Source organism: Aulonocara sp. 'chitande type north' Nkhata Bay, linkage group LG14, assembly GCF_057382095.1.
Source record: "Aulonocara sp. 'chitande type north' Nkhata Bay isolate Kocher_YH1m ecotype deep benthic linkage group LG14, A_spYH_male_GT1.1, whole genome shotgun sequence".
NCBI classification, from domain to species: Eukaryota; Metazoa; Chordata; class Actinopteri; order Cichliformes; family Cichlidae; genus Aulonocara; species Aulonocara sp. 'chitande type north' Nkhata Bay.
Window position 1 is genome coordinate 37,307,972 of NC_141357.1, and position 17,356 is coordinate 37,325,327.

General features: G+C 42.6%; 1 protein-coding gene across 1 annotated transcript in view; it reads right to left on the reverse strand.

Annotated features, from left to right (window-relative positions):
• Nucleotides 1–480: 480 nt before the first annotated feature.
• The window catches only part of LOC147315207 (uncharacterized), a 61,101-nt gene continuing 44,225 nt past the window's right edge, over nucleotides 481–17,356 (reverse strand). Inside the window, exons 6-11 of the mRNA XM_086262471.1 lie at nucleotides 12,663–12,879; nucleotides 12,002–12,117; nucleotides 11,675–11,786; nucleotides 9,266–9,467; nucleotides 4,762–5,088; nucleotides 481–4,127 (exon numbers count right to left, since the gene is read on the reverse strand). Of these exons, the coding sequence (XP_086118597.1) occupies nucleotides 3,989–4,127; nucleotides 4,762–5,088; nucleotides 9,266–9,467; nucleotides 11,675–11,786; nucleotides 12,002–12,117; nucleotides 12,663–12,879 (1,113 nt within the window). The 3' untranslated portion in view covers nucleotides 481–3,988. The remainder of the gene's footprint in view (nucleotides 4,128–4,761; nucleotides 5,089–9,265; nucleotides 9,468–11,674; nucleotides 11,787–12,001; nucleotides 12,118–12,662; nucleotides 12,880–17,356) is intronic.

The following is a 17,356-nucleotide window of genomic DNA, read 5'->3' on the forward strand; positions in this document are numbered from 1 at the left end:
AGAGATTTTCCTTGTTTGAGGTGACCAAATACTTATTTGCCACCCTGATTTACGAATAAATTCTTTACAAATCCTACCATGTGGATTCATGGATTTTTTTTCACATTCTGTCTCTCACAGTTGACGTGTACCTCTGGTGCAAATTACTGACCTTTGTAAGTGGGGGAACTTGCGCAATCGGTGGCTGACTAAATACTTTTTTGCCCCACTGTATATGTATGTATATGTGTATGTACATATGTATATGTATATAGATAGATACACATATAATTAATACATTAAAAAACATATTGATTACTAGATAGTGGAAAGGGGGTGGGATTGAATAAGCGCATGCTTCCTCCTGCTCCTTTTTGAACATGAAAGTTATTCGTAGTTGTGGGTGCTCGTTTTCCTTCTGTTTTGCTTTGTTCGTTTGTCTCTTTTTATTTTCATGTTGTTTAACTTCTTCAACATATTCAAAATAAAGATTCAATCAATCAATCAATCAATCAATCAATCAATCAATCAATCAATCTTAGCAATGCTAGGTAAATCTTTATTCAATTCAATTCAATTCAATTCATCTATATAGCACTCTTCACAGGATAAAAGCCACAAAGTAGTTCACAGTAATATAAAAAAAGAAATACATAAAAAACAAACAAACAAACAATCAACCCCCCCCCCAAGCACAATCAAACATACAGCACAAATCTAATTAAAAGCCAATCTAAATAAATGAGTCTTAAGCTGCTTTTTAAAAGAATAAATACAATCAAGGCAACGTAATGATGGAGGGAGAGCATTCCACAACCTGGGGTCCACCGCTCTAAAAGATCTTTCTCCTCTGGTTTTAAAACGTATTTGGGGGATTACCAAGAGCCTTTGATTAGATGATCTCAGGCTGCGAGAGGGAGCGTGGGGTTCTAAATGTAGGCAGGGGCATCACAATTCAAAGCTTTAAAAGTCAGTACCAAGATTTTAAAATGAATTCTAAAATGTACTGGAAGCCAGTGTAATGAATGTAAAACTGGTGTAATGTGCTCTCTTTTTCGTGTCTAAGTTAAAAGCCTTGCAGCAGCATTCTGGACTGACTGGAGACGGTCCAGATTCCTTTTGCTTAAACAAAGAAAAGGCTGTTACAATAATCTAAGCGAGATGATATAAAAGCATGAATAACCATTTCTAACGCAGATTTAGACAGCAAAGTTCGAAGTTTGGAGATGTTTCTTAGCTGAAAAAGGCAGTTCCTAATTAACTGTCGAGAGTATTGTTCTCGGGACATGGCAGAATCAAAGATCACACCAAGGTACCTGATGCTCAGGTGAACAGATGAGCCAAGAGAACCAAGATGCTGTTTGATTAGAGATATCAATGGTGTCAAAGGCAGATGTCAAGTCCAACAAAACCATGACTGAGGATGCTCCGGAGTAACATGATAATGTCACTAGAGACTTTAAGTAATGTGGTTTCTGTTGAGTGACTTTTACAGAAACCTGACTGAAATTTGTCATAGATTTCATGTTTTTCTAAAATAGAAGTAAGTTGATCTGCAAATACTTTTTCCAGAATTTTCGACAGTAATGGGAGCTTAGAGATAGGCCTATAATTCTTAAGCTGAGTTGGATCCAAACTGCTCTTTTTTAATATCAGCTCAACAACAGCATGCTTACAGAACCTATGGACCACACCTGTTGAAAGAGAGGCATTGCATATCTCTACAATGACAGAGAGAGCATTTTTAAACAGCCCAGCAGGTAGAATGTCATTTGCACAAGTGGTAATTTTCATTTTATCCAGCAGGAGTGAAAGGTCATGTATGGTCATTGGGTTAAACACTGACATTAAATGAGGGGGAGGTGGCCCAGAGACACAAACAGACAGTATTGAAGAACCAATGCTCATACGGACATTATCAACTTTATCCACAAAGAAATTCAGAAAGTCATCACTCTCAGATATGGAGGTCACGGGTACTGGGTGGACCACGGGGGAAACAATAGAGTTTATGGAGTTAAACAGTACCTTGAAATTTCTCTTGCTTGATGAGATTAACTGAGAAAACTATCCTGATCTGGCTGTTTTTATGGTTTCATGTAGGGAAACCCAAAGTTCCCTAGGGTGGAGCCTGTGAACTTCGAGTTTAGTTGATTTCCAAAGGCGTTCTACTTTCCTACAGATTATTTTGACCTTCCTTATGTCATCATTTATCCATGGATGAGCTCTTTTTGGGGCAGCAATGACAGATTTCATAGGTGCCACTGAATTTAAAATCTCCAAGCAGTGATTGTTAAAACACTGAGTAGCAACATCAGCATCAGTGCAGCCACTGATCACATAACGGTCCAACAAATTAGAAAACTTCAAAGCAGCATCCTGATTCATGAACCGCTTATGGAACATGAGATTAGAAGGTGGTGTGTACAGAGGGAAGCTAAGATTAAAAATAACACAGGAATGGTCACTCACCTGTGTCCTTAACACAGACATTAGTTTTGTCTAAGCCAAGAGAAAACACAAGGTCCAAGGTGTGGCCTTTAACATGGGTGGGTCCAGAGACATGCTGAATAAAATTAAAAGAGTCTGTAATGGATAGAAAGTCAGAGGCCATGCTACAGCTAAGATCATCCACGTGCAGGTTGAAATCCCCAATCATTAAGACCTTCTCTAGTTTAATAATGCAAGCTCAGTAGGTAGTGTGGTCGCCCCATGATTGGAAGGTCAGGGGTTCGAATCCACTACCCTGAGGTATCCCTGAGCAAGGTACCGTCCCTACACACTGCTCCCTGGGTGCCTGATTTGTGGCTGCCCACTGCTTCACTAAGTAAATGGGAAAAGACTAATGCAGAAAGAGTAATTTCCCCACGGGGATCGATAAAGTACACATTATAATTATTATTCTAAAAAGTCTGTAAAATCTTGAATAAAAACACCAGCGGGGCCGGGAGGGCAGTAAATTAAAACACAATAAAACATATCTGATGAACCAACTTTAAGAAGCCGTGACTCAAAGGAAGGAGGAGGAGTCCATAGCTCTGCAAGCAAAACTGTCCCGGTGAACAGCAGTGTTCAAAGCAAGTTACTTTGAAAAAGTAATTAATTATAGTTACTAGTTACTTTTTCAAAAAAGTAACTGAGTTAGTAACTGAGTTACAAGATTCTAAAAGTAATTAATTACTTGAAGTAACTATTGCGTTACTTTAAAAAAAAAAAACATTTAACCCTCTGGGGTCCAGGGTATAATCGGCCATTTTTAACTACTTTTGATGTTTCCTCCACATTTCACCTTTAAAAACTATTTATTTGCCTCGTTTGGTATCATCCTTTTCAGCACAACCTCACGTGTCTGAATTTACAGTTTTGTTTTCATTTTTACGGACTGTATTAACACAATTGATCTAAAATCAGACAAAAAACATAAAAATCAGAGTAGAAAAAGTTTTTTTTACTGTAACAACCACAAACATGTTTAATGAATCATATTTCATAACTTTAAATGTAAATATAAATTGTCAATTTTAAAATCATATGCACAAGTTTTGCAAACAACAAAGTTATTTGCATCCATTTACCTTTTACCTTGATTTTTTAAATAACCATTTCAAACTATTTACAGAACAATCAGCTGTTCTGCATTCAATAAGATGCCACACACATTATTTGTGCCACTCCAAAAGAAATAATTTCTGTCCACTATAAAGAAGAACATCACAGCCTGATACCTGCAGGTCTGACAGCAGCAGGTGTATCACTCCTGTTTCTACCTGGAGACAGCCGTCGCCTCATTGTTCTCACACACAACACAAAACTATCCACAACACTACACACTAACTACACAAGACACAACATTAACTACACACTCCAAACACGCTAAACGTCACGAATCTCTCACATCTCAAAACTCGCTCTCTCTCTCTCTCTCTCGCCGTCACTCCTAAAACTTCCCCTGTTTTTTTTTTGTTTGTTTATTTTCTGTTTCTCAAAGGGAGTTAGCTATGCACCAAGCCTATTGTGTGCTGTGCTCTGGTAGGAATCCAGTCTCTCTGAGCACTTTGTTCACAGCTGGTGTGAAGTGGGCGCTGTAGCTCAGCAGTCTGCCATCATAAATCAGCTTGTCTTCTGCCAGGTTGGGTTGTCTTGGAAATCTGCAAAAAAAATTGTATGAAACAGGTTTGTATGTGCTTAATACATTATAAGAGAGACAAAAGATTCAGAATAAAAATATCTAAAAATTACGTGCTAGCAAAGATGCTGTTGGAAGTATATCTTACAGGTAAAAACACAGTGATAAATAAGTAATCTTTATTTAGACAATTGTTTTGTATAAAGAAAAATTTCCAAGTTGTTTGTAATCAGATTTGACTGTAAATACATTCTTTACAATTTTCATCAAATCCTCCTGGAACTCGGTGAGTGTCCTTGTTTGGCTACCATTATAAATTCTTTCTGACCCCAGAAAGTCTAAAGAAACAATAGATCTTAATGCACAAGGGTGAAATCTGTAAAATGTATAAATAATATCCACAATATTCAGAACAAAAGGAACTAAGCGTTTAATAAATTAAAAGTCACTGCTCAGGAACAAAAACATGAATCTGTTGATAAAGAGAGGAAGGTGAAAGAAATATTAGTGTGGTAAACAAACAGATTTAATAATGGGTTTATTCAGTGAAGCACAGCAGAATAGCATTAAAAGGGAAACAGACTATCATGGGATTGAGCACAATTTTTGCTGGTTTTTGTAGCAACTAATGATGAGGAATTGTTTAACTAATTTACCTTGTGTGGTACATCCGTGCTATGTTCCTGTCAATCCAGGAGCAGCCATGCTGTGACTTCAGAACCCCATGAACAGTTGTGGAAAACACTGCTCGAGGGTTGACAATGATCTTGAAGTTACTGTAATGAGTCTCCTTAATGATTGGTTCTTGGTACAGGTGAGCCAAAATGTTCACACCAGTGACATTCTTCCAGTCAGTCTGTGGTGGCAGACTTTGGGATGCTGGAGGAGCCAACATGATATTGATGGGGAACACGTTATTTTCAAACATGTAGCACTTGTTGGCACCATATTTGTTCTCCAGCAGCGGCAACAACTCTACCCAGCTGGCAACAGAATAACAAGATAGTTATAACATGTAAAACCACTTGAACAGCACACAAGCAATTAAAGGATGACTAACCACAGCAGGAAAGTTGAAAACAATTTCAATAATGTGTTTTAAGTGATCTCTAAGTGATCTTAAGTGATCTCTCAAAGTTTTTCTTTGGATTTTCCCATATTTCAGGACCAAACCTTGGACTTGACCTTCTACTTTTAATGTTTGTTTGTTTGTTATTTCACTAACCTGGGAATCGTTTAGGCAAGTCTACTAACTTACTATTGGTGTCATGAATCCAAATTTTGGCTGACATTGTCATCAATACACACCAACAGGACACACCTTCTTATTTAATGGTTTTTCTTTGTTTTTACTCCTTTCTACATCGTATATACATACTGCAGACTTCAAATTTATAAAGCAAGATATTTGTCATTCCTATCAAAGAAAAAAAAGATAAATAGCTGATCAAAGTGTTGTATAAAAGAAATATAAGAGAACACATTTTATTTATTTATTGTACTTTCAAAATAAAAATCACTTATTCCTAACTTTAATAAGCTGAAGTTCAAATGAAGAAAAATGTTCAACATTGACTGAACAACAAGAGAACTGGTTTTGAGATGACTGGATGTCTGATGCTGACTGATAAAGAATTGACGATTAAGGCAAAGCTTGATGAGGCATAAAAAGTCAAAGCCAGATCGTCAGGTTTCCGAATTTTTTTTCAATACATAAAATCGTTCAATAAGAATGTTTTATTAGTTAATGATCAGTTAATGATGGGAGCAGGTACAAAATAATAATATAAAGCAGGGGTAGGCAACTCCAGGCCTCGAGTGCCGGTATCCTGCAGGTTTTAGATCGCACCCTGGGTTAACACACCTGAATCCAATGATTAGTTCATTACCAGGCCTCTGGAGAACTTCAAGAAATGCTGAGGAGTCATTTAGCCCTTTAAATCAGCTGTGATGGATCATAGACACATCTTTTTTTTTTTTTTTTTTTTTTTTTTTTGTCCCGTTTGGATCTATAGCCATCAGAATTGTTGTCTTAAGGCCAAGAAAGATGCCAAGCGGATTTATTTTACCAAGTGGATCATCATGGCCTTGCCATATTGGTCCATTTGATTGACCTTTATTATATATAAACCATTAAATAAGAAGGTGTGTCCTGTTGGTGTGTATTGATGACAATGTCAGCCAAAATTTGGATTCATATATAATTATGAATTTATTTTATTTTCGGTTGCTACAAACGGGACAGACATGACTGGGGGATAGGACAGGGGGAAAGAATGAAAGAAAGAGAGGGAGAGAAAGAAAACCAAAGGGGAGAAGAGACGGTGAGAAGGGGGGGAAGAGAGAAAAAAAACAAACAAACAAACAAAAAAAACAAAACACCTGGGTCACCTGTATGGAGAAAAAAAAAACAGAAGAGAAAGCAAACAACAAAGAGCAACATAATAAGAAAAACAAAGCACCATCACAATAAACTAGCTAGCAGTAGATATCAATAGTTACTAAATAATAAACGATATTGTGCAGCACGCAAGATATACAGCGCACAATGTGCTTTGAGGCAGCAGCCAAGAAAGCTGTAGTCTGCGTCTGTGAACACCCATGTGTACACCTGTGTGCATACCTGTGTGGATCAGCATGCTTGTATTCCAAAGGTTTCTCCATGTAATGATCTGCTAGGGAGTGTGGGGAGCCACAGCCCTGTCCTCTATGGTATGAAGCAGGTATGGAGGAGATCAAAACTCCAGACATCCAGAGGCCCCCAGAACACAAGAGACCAAGGAAGACACACAGAGGGGCAGCCGCGCCACTGTCCCAGTAAGAGCTGAGGAGAGTCCCAGATGAGGGCTCATTCAGCAGCCGCGGAGCAGAAGCCAGGGGAGTTGCAGTGACACGCCCGTGAGCTCCGCCGGCAGCCAGCTGTGCCTGAGTGACCGAGCCCCAGGCCGAGAGGCCGGGGGCACCCCACCTCCGAAATGGCCCGAGCGAGCCCCAATAAGCGACCGCCAAGGAGTGAGCCGGTGTGTACCCGGACGCCCACCCCCAGACACAAAGAACCACCAACGCACCGACACCTGAGGGAGTCCGCCACCGGCAGGGGAAGTGGTGGTGGGTGGAGATAGGCCCTCCAAGGTTTGGAGGCCTGAGGTGTCCCCAGAGAGGTGGCGTCTGATACCCAACCTGACATATAGACACAGACATACGGGCACACACAGACACAAACATCCATTCCCACCCTCATGCTCTCATATGCACTTACTCCACACTCAACCAACGTGGAGACAGACATAAAGAGACGCTGTACACACAATCACACTCCCCAAGCGTACTCTACCAACCGGGTCTAGGTACCCTTGCCCCTGGAGGGGGGAACTGCACCCAGACCCAGGTGGTGTTACCCTTTTCCCTGCGGTGGGGAGAGGCAGACCGCCCCGACTCCGCAGCAGCAGGGAGGCCCCACACCCCAGACCGCAGTCGGACGGCCAACTCCTCCTAGCCCCCCCGCTCCAGCAGGCCGCAGAGAATGGGGGTGAGAGAAGACTCCAAACCTCCCTCCACCCGCTCATTGTAGTGTTGATGCATGTGTGTTCTAAGGTGCAATTAAAACCCAGGAGGGCTTGGAGCTACCTGCCAGAGAGCAGCAGGTAAGCGCATAGTCCCTCCTGCTAGCCCTCAATGTCTACGTGTATTTAAAATTGAGAGGTGGGCAACGATGCCAGGGGTGAGGTGTACACCCTGATGGTAACTTGGACTCCGTGTATCGTGCCCACCCCCAAGATCCTATATGTATGTGTAATGAGGGTGTGAGTAATGTGAATGTCTAAGTTGTGGGATAAAATTGAGGCAGAGGCAGCCAGAAGGGGACAGAGGGGGGGGGTAGCCTCCTCTGCACCCTGGTGACATACCCCTACTCCAAGGCCCTGCATGTGTGGGTGGTTGTGGTGGAGCGGGAAGAGGGAGGCAGCTGGAGATGGGGAGGGAAGGAAGGGAGGGGCAGGTGACCCCTCCCTGGGGCCAGCTCCCCCGCTGACCCCAGTAGGCACTCCCATACTCCGCGACCCGCCAGGGAAAGGGGGCCCAGGCCCATCCAGACCGGGGCCCAGCGCAGCAGCGCCCCCCGGCCCCACAGAGCCCGGGACAGTCCAGCCAACCCCACCACAGAGAAAACTGCACCCACCCCCCCATCCACTCATCTTCCAGATTACATGAGACGATAGACGCCCAGGCTGAGATCTTCCTCCACCTCTCCTGTATCTCCCCCTCCTGCAGAGAGTTCCTGAGGAGAGGAAAGCTCCTGCAAGGTGTGACAATCTCCCCCACCAGTTGAAGAGCCCCCCAGGTGGCTCGACACACCGGCGGCACCATGCGCCAGGGATGGGCCCCCAATCATGGACACATCTAAAACCTCCAGGACACCGGCACTCGAGGCCTGTAGTTGCCTACCCCTGATATAAAGGAACAAAAAGCCTGTGACTAGAAACCTGGAACATGAAACATAAAAACCTGAGACAGGGAAATACGGAAGCACCGCCGCAGTTGTGGATATCAGGGGGACCACCTCTGTTCACCGGGTGGTCCCATCAACCATGGACAAAAGGTATGTGAAACCCTGTGACTGCGGTAGAGGAACCACCAGATCAACATGCACATGATCAAAAACATTTGCCAGGGATGAGAAATGGTTCAAAGGGTGCCTTGGTGTGCCTATGGACCTTTGCATGCTGGCATGGAACGCACGCTGCAGTCCATTCACTAACAGACCTGCGAAGGCCTGGCCAAACAAACTTGAAGCTGACCAATTTAACAAAGGCCCGGAACCCCAGATGTAATAGAACGTGCACTGAGTCAAAAACGTGACGACGCTATGAAACGGGGACCACCAGGGTTAGGGGATTATCTTGACAGAGGACAAAACGAAAGGCAGCAAACATCCAAAGAAGAGCTTTGAATGTCCTTCAAGAAGCCTGGAGAACTATTACTAAAGACTACTAAAACATTATAAATATTGACTTTCAACCTCATTGACCTCTCTAATCATACAAACTGTTCTTGTTTTGTCTTATATTTTGTATTTCCATGTATGTTTGCAGCACATGTTTTAGTATATCACTGCACATATTTTCCATCTTCATAATAAACCATGAAAATACACACACATACCTGACGACTTTCTGGGGCAGTATGAGCTCATCTATATCATGTAGAGCCACATATCTGGACTGGTACATGTATCTGTAAAGGCAGTCATTGAGAGCAGGAATCTGACCAAAGTAGTGAAGTTCACCGGGACCATGTTCAGGCAGCCAGCCACGAGACACGTTCACATATCTGGACAGAGACCAAGGAATCACCTCCAGTAAACCTGAGAAAAAAACATTGGAAGCAGTTCAATGTCAGTAATTAAAACTAGACATTACAATTACTGCAACTCCAACCTCAAACTGAAATCATTGAACTGGTGAAATGCATTCTGGATCTTTATGGTGAAGCAGACACATGAAAACAAAACATTACCTGTTTTTTTTTGTCTCAGTGAATAAGACTAGAGTAATAAACAACCTGGAGCAGCAGCAGTGACATGGCTAAGAAACAACCCAACGCAAAAACTTAATGATCTCATTAAAACAACCTAAGGTTTTGGCTGCACTAAAAACAGACAAAACAGACTCTCATCTGTTGCTCTCAAACATGATCCAAGAATGAATGCTAGTTTTCATAAAGGTTTCCAATATTAGAACTGGACTGTGTGACTAAGTGAAAGGCTCTGTAGTTAATTGAAAGGAAGGTTGTGTATAGGAAATGAATTACTGCTGTACCATGTGTGAAACAAAAAAATAAAAAATACATAAATCCACAGAGAACTATCAGTTCTTTTAGGTACTTAGTTTTAGTCATTTTTAATGTTTCCATTAAACATTAGAGAAACCAATATTAAGTATAAATCCAGTTTGTGAGCATGGCCACGGAAGGATCCTGTGAGAGCTCATGCAGTCTTAATACTGAGACCACCAAACAGTTCCAGGTCTCTGTAATACACAGCAAGTCAAGATGACTCACTTGCATAAACAGTGGAAACATGAACATAAAGACACGGGAGAATCTGACAAAATGTGTAAGACAGTTTTAACTTTCACTCATTTCAGCTGCAGCCCTGATGGTGTTTGATGGTCTGAGAGCACATAAACAAGACAAACTTGCAAATTTGATAGATCTATAAGTACAAATTTGTATCCTGTTTTAGAATTATATATCAAGTTTTATAAAACAATACAATTGTTATGAAAATGTTTATAGCCAGCATTAGATAAATAAATAAATAAATACATAAATAAAATAAAATAAACATCAGGTGATACAGCTGCTTCTATTGATGTGTGTCAGACAAAGACCAAAACTTTAGATGGGGGGAATTTGTATATCTGTGTCTGAGTGCATGTGCATGTGTGTGTGTCCAACTCGAGAGAGTGCCCTTTCACCAGTTTTAAACAAAAGTCGACAATCCCCAAGCCGACGCAGGTGATCTTGAAGAAGTAGGAGGAAAGGGCAGAGAGTCATACACCGTCTTGTTATCTGGGAGAATTTGTTGTTCCAGCTTTGGCCCTGGAGCTTCCAGCTGGTTAGGGGAGGCCACATAAAGATAGTGGTTGTTCAGGTTTGGTTTCTGCATTCCAGTTCCATCATTGGTTCACAGATCTATCAATTTCCTGTTGCGGAGTCGCAAGCTTCTCTATGATTTTATCCATATTGCGTTCAATAAACACTGTCTGAGTACTTGTGGCTCTACCCACGGCATCAATCCAGCCGGCCTTATGGGATTTTGAGCAGCTGTAACCGTTTCCATTAGTCGTCAGTAAACCAGGGCCGTGCCAGCTCCAATCAGCAAGAACCCCGTTATCATGGTTCCGAATAGGTAGATGTCTTCAACGCCCTCCATTCAGCCTGCCCAGGGTTCTCATTGAGAAGAGGATGTCAATTGCATCAAGAGACCAATTGATCAAATCCGTAATTTCTTGGTTAGAGAACAAGACAGAGAGAGTCTCTTTGAGTTAGACAAGACTAGACAAGGACAAGAGAAGCCAAGCAGGAAAGATGAGGGAGAAAGACGCGACCACCTCTGCCAAGAGCCAAACGACCCAGGTTAACATGTTTAATATGATGTCATTTTCAAAAGAATTGATTGGTCAGTAATGATTTCACACTTAACCTCTTGTTGATCTCTTATCCTAAAAATGATCTGCCCCTGAGAAGGTTAGGTTTTCTGTCTATGATGCCATATTGATATTCCTTGTTTAAACACGAACCATTATCATAGTACTGAAAACTCCAGGCTAATCCTGAAGTTGCCTGGAGAAGTCCAAATCCAGTACAAACTGGAGTGATTTATAGAGGAAACTGTAGTAAACTAGTGTATGTTTTGATCACAAAACATTAGTTGTGATTAGCTGAAGGAAGGAAGTTCAGGGTGTTTGGCAACTTCACTCAGTGTTCACTGTGGGAAAATGCCTTTAGCTGGTGATGTGAGGTCATAAGGAAAGACACACTCAGACAGAAAACTATACCATACTCCACCTTTTTGTGTGTAGTAGTCCAGTATTCGTTGCGTTTCAGGACTGCAGCTGGTTTTATAGACAACCACTCTGTTCACTCCCAGTAACTGCAGCATCTCAAGACTCTGTACCAGCTACAATCCAACACATTTGAACAACAAGTGTTAATATGCAAGGATGGCAGAAATGTCTTGTTTCTTTATTATTATTATAACTGTAAGGAATACTGGGAAAAATATACCTTTTCTGGTTTTATTTCTTCCTGTCTTAGTCTGCATACTTTAGAGAATGAGTTTCAAAAATCTATTTTTTCTGTCTTCTGAAAGCAAGAAAGCAAATGTCACTGTACCTGCAGCACGTTGGTAAAATCAAACATGGTGGAGATGCAGACGGTGAAGTTGTAAGGAAAAGATTCTGTCTTCTCCTGCTGGTTCTTCACCTCTAAAAACTCTTGGTTGGGATCATCTTAAGAGACCACACAAACATACACTTTTACCATCTTATTTTTGTAACTGAACTCCAATTAGTAATACTTTTTGTGTTAAACAATCTTAAAGTCAAACTGACATATAAAAATGTTTCAGGTATCAGTTACTCCCTGAAGCTTTGTTTTACTGACAGGCTATAGAGTAGATATTGATATTTCACAAAATGAGTGGGAGTCTAAACCTGGTGGTGACATAGGAGGCAAAATGAGAAAATCACTAATGTCAACATAATGTAAACCTGAATGGTCATCAAATAGTTCACTTAGAATGTAAAGTTTAGAAAAATTATTGTAGAACCTTTAAAAAATTAAGTAATTATTTACCTTATTATTTATTTACTTTGTACGTCGATATTTTGGTATTTAATTGATCTCATGCACACCATGAACTGGGACTAGATGTATTTTTGAAATCCATTCATTAATTGCTGAGATATTTCAACTTAAAGCAAACACCAAATTGACAAACAGACTGGCATTTACATTAACATGCCCCACAGCAAGGTTAACATTGTACTTGTACTTGTAGAGTTGGCATCAGCGGAGGTCACGGCAATAGAAGATGGTGTCTCACAGCCTGAGGGGAGGGGGCACATGATGTTTGCTGTCCCATAGGCAAAACCAAAGTGATCAGTGTGGATGTCGGCCACACCATTAGAGAGAAGCTGCTTTTCCTGGCAATGAAAGACACAGCGATAGGCCACCTTCTCACTCCGCAGCACCACTGCAATGGCACAAACCTGGAACAAGAAAAAGGCAGGAAGGAGGGTTTAATATAAGAGAAATTACAGGACAAGCATTATGTTTAACCACTGCCACCAAAGTGCTAATCAACAGCCTTATTGGACTCATACAAGCCAATCATGTTGTGTTACTCATCTGCATAGTAGATGTGCATGACAGAAAATATCCTTGTTCCTGTAAGTGAATATGTTGGTAAGTGCTTTTTTTTCTTGGTTTAATCTAAAATAAGGCAAATGTTTTCAATAACCTGCTGAATTCTGAAGTTTGAGCACTTACAGAAATATTATGATATCTAATATATGAAATCTAATTTTTGTGACAGTTGTATTTTAATGGAGAGAGACAGATGTACCAGCTACAATCCAACACAGTTTGATGTCATCCATGTGGATGAGGAGGTGGCTGATAATTGCTCCATTCTGTAGTCAATGTTGTCAATGATCTCACTGAGAGGGTTCAGGTTTATGCAGAACAGCAGTGGGAACAGAGCATCTCCTTGATAGCTCCCCAACTTGATGGTGACTTGTGCTTGTAAACATACATGGCAGTCCCAGTGGCATTTTGATCATCTTTATTGTTGTCCTGGTGCAGCCACAACAACCTGGTGCTGAATGCCCAGAAGACAGTGGAGATTATTGTGGACTTCAGGAAGCACACAGCCCCACTCCCCCCCATCATCCTGACTGACACCCCCATCACCTCTGTGGACTCATTCCGCTTCCTGGGTACCACCATCACCCAGGACCTGAAGTGGGAGCCCACCATCACCTCCGTCATTAAGAAAGCCCAGCAGAGGATGTACTTCCTGAGGCAGCTGAAGAAATTCAACCTGCCAACACGGACGATGATGCAGTTCTACACTGCAATCATCGAGTCCATCCTCACCTCCTCCATCACCGTGTGGTACGCTGGAGCCACTATCAGGGACAAACAGAGACTGCAGCGTGTTGTGCGCTCTGCTGAGAAGGTGATTGGCTGCAGACTCCCATCTTTGCAGGACCTGTACACCTCCAGGACATTGCGGCGTGCAGCTCGGATCTCAGCTGACCCTTCTCACCCTGGACACAGTCTGTTTGACCTGCTCCCCTCAGGCAGGAGGCTCCGGTCCATTCGCACCAGAACCTCTCGCCATAAGAACAGTTTCTTCCCCTCTGCTGTTGGACACATGAACAATAACCATATGACTGTTCCCGCTACTAACACATGACCCTACGCTGTGTTCACTGCATCATTCCATGATTGGCACTGATCACCACCTGCACTCATGTATATATCTTTCAACGTAGCACTCTTAATTCTTATTCTCATGTATATATCCCATGTATAGCTCATGCACATATCTTTCTACGTAGCACTTTTAATTCTTATCCCTACTTTTATTTTTTCATGTCTATTTAAGTGCTATTTATGACACTATGTTTGCACTGAAGCACCGCAGCAATTTCCTAATGTTGTAAACCTGCTCAACATTTGGCAATAAACCCCTTTCTGATTCTGATTCTGATTCTGATTTTACCAGTTGCTGTACACACACAGAGCTGCAGGTCTCCCGCTGCCAGCTCAACGTAACAACAAACATATTCACCAAAACTCCAAACTTTTAAGCCGGTGAGGCGTGATTGCGGATGCCGCTCAGGTGGGTCAATCGCACCTGCAGCAGCACCGCAAACCACGCCCCACCATAGTGCTATTGGCTTGAAGTTGGCCTCCAGCGGTTGCCACCTTCCTATTGAGTTCCTGACGAAGGCTCCTAGGGTCCTCTTGATCTTGTATAGTTCTAGGCATTCAAGGAGCCACATGTGGAGCATCGAGTCATAGGCTTTCTTGTAGTCAATTCAAGTGGTGCTACAGATTTCTAAGCCTGGTCTTGCAGTTTTGGGCAACTGCTCTGTCCACCACTAGCTGGTGGTTTGCTCCTCTGTTATTCTTGCCAATTCCTTTCTGTGCTTCAGAAAGGAAGCTGCAGCTTCAGCCTCACCTTCTCAGACGGCACTTTATGAGTGATGGGGCAGAGGTCTTGTAGGTCTCCTGGACGTTAAATGGTAAATGGTCTGTATTTGTATAGCGCTTTACTAGTCCCTAAGGACCCCAAAGCGCTTTACACATCCAGTCATCCACCCATTCACCCATTCACACACACATTCACACACTGGAGATGGCAAGCTACATTGTAGCCACAGCCGCCCTGGGGCGCACTGACAGAGGCGAGGCTGCCGGACACTGGCGCCACCGGGCCCTCTGACCACCACCAGTAGGCAACGGGTCAAGTGTCTTGCCCAAGGACACAACGACCGAGACTGTCGGAGCCGGGGCTCGAACCGGCAACCTTCCGATTACAAGGCAAACTCCCCACTCTTGAGCCCCGATCGGTTAGCGTTAGCAGAAATGAACTGGAGAGATTTTGAAATCTGGTTCAAAGGACCAAACTGTTAGTAGAATTCCCTTATGCAGTGAGACACCCAGAGTACTGAGTTCCATCATGTGCATCATGCTAGGTTTTGCTTCACCCCTCTTGTCAGTTAGATTAGACAGGAGCTGTCGAACCTCAGCCTCTGCTGCTCATGTCCGTTTTGGCAATGACCAGCATGCCTGCCTCAGTGATGCCTGATTGCTCATTGTCAGTGTCTGCTGCCCTGCCTTCGTGAGCTCCCTCTTTCAGGAGGAAACAGAGCTCTCACAAACGTTTCTCCACCCAAAAACGGTCTCTGACATTGAATTTTCTGAGTCTGCTACTGAGTAAAATTGGCATTTTCCCTAATGCTCCATCTGAGCCTGGGGTTTCAGGAACAGCAACCTTTTTTGCAGATTCTGTAAGGTCAAACACTATGTTTTGTGGCAATAAGCTCATTCCTGATACCTTTCCTGGGTCTGAAACAACTTTTTCTGAGACTGCTAGTGTGGAATACCAGTTGGACAAAGAGCAGTTCAGAAGACCCTTATGAATACTGTAATGAATAATGAAGTTTTATATTTACTTCATTGGCTGCCCGTGCATTTTAGGATCCATTTTAAGCTGCTTTTATTTGTTTTTAAATATTTGTCCAATGCTGCCCCTCTGTACCTCTCTGAGCTTCTTCATCCATACATACCTTCCCGGTCCCTCAGGTCGGCAGACCAGCTCCTCCTGAGCGTGCCCAGGACTAATCGTAAGCTCAGAGGGGATCGGGCATTTGCTGTGGCAGCACCAAAATTGTGGAATGAGTTGCCTTTACATGTTAGACAGGCACCTTCCTTATCTGTTTTTAAATCACGTCTTAAAACATATTTATTTACCTTGGCTTTTAGCACAGCAGGACTTGTTGATGTCTCTTAATTTGTTTCTTATTAATTATATTATTTTTAATTTTAAGATATTTTATATGTAATTTAAACTGTTTCTTCTCTGTTTTATATTTGTAGCACTTTGGTCAACTTTGTTGGATGTAAAGTGAGTTATAAATAAAGCTGCTATGCTATGGCGCCTGTGTTTGGCTTTGCCGCTGCTGCTACAGCTCGTTGGAGACGACAGTGTAGTTTTTCACTGCCGTCACTTGTCGTTTGCAATATACTTTTTGCTCTTTTGTATTCTGACGTTTCTTCTGCTGCTTTAATTTATGATCGGGATACACTGTTAAACATCAAAGACTCAATGGAGATCTACTGTGACAGCTGGGACAGCTACAGAAAAACTTTTTCTCCTCCTCTGGAGTGTTCCGCACCTGACTGCGTGCTACTGTGCACAACCCGCGGCATTTCCACCCTCAAGAGACGAAAAAGGGGAACGAGGGCCGGCGTCCAGGTGAAACGGAGAAGGTACCGGAGGCTAGCTGCTTTGCTGTGGGGTGACTCTCGGTGTCTGCGACCAGTTCCTCTCCTGTCGTTTGCTGGGGATGTTACGCTGCCGCCTGGGACCCGAGCCCCATGGCTCGAAAGCAGTTTGCTCACTCTGTGTCCGTCATCCATTTCCCGTTTTGTTGGTGACAGCTACGTCTGCTCATCGATCAAGGTTTTTTCCAACTCTGCAGTCGCTGCCCTGTCCGGCAGGTCCACAGGTTTGCACAGGTGTTTAATTCAAGTACCGCTGCAGTCAGCTGTAGATTCCGCAGATAAACCGTCATCAATTCGGTTCGCCCTGCTTAACGTTCGCTCTATAACGAACAAATCATTTATTTTAAATGATCTTTTTATCAAAGAGTCTCTAGGTTTTATGTGTCTGACTGAGACGTGGCAGCAAAATAAGGATTATGTCCACCTGAATGAAATCTGCCCGTCTGGCTGTTCTGTCATTGGAACTCCGCGTCTTTTAGGACGTGGTGGAGGACTTGCTGCTGTTTACCAGGACAGACTCATATGCAAACTGGTGACTTCGGACTTCTTCTCTTCATTTGAGTCACAGATGATGAAGGTCGGTTCTCTGAAAACCTTTTATTGTATTTTAATCTATCGACCTCCTGGACCTGCTGGGGTCTTTCTAACTGAATTTAACGACCTTCT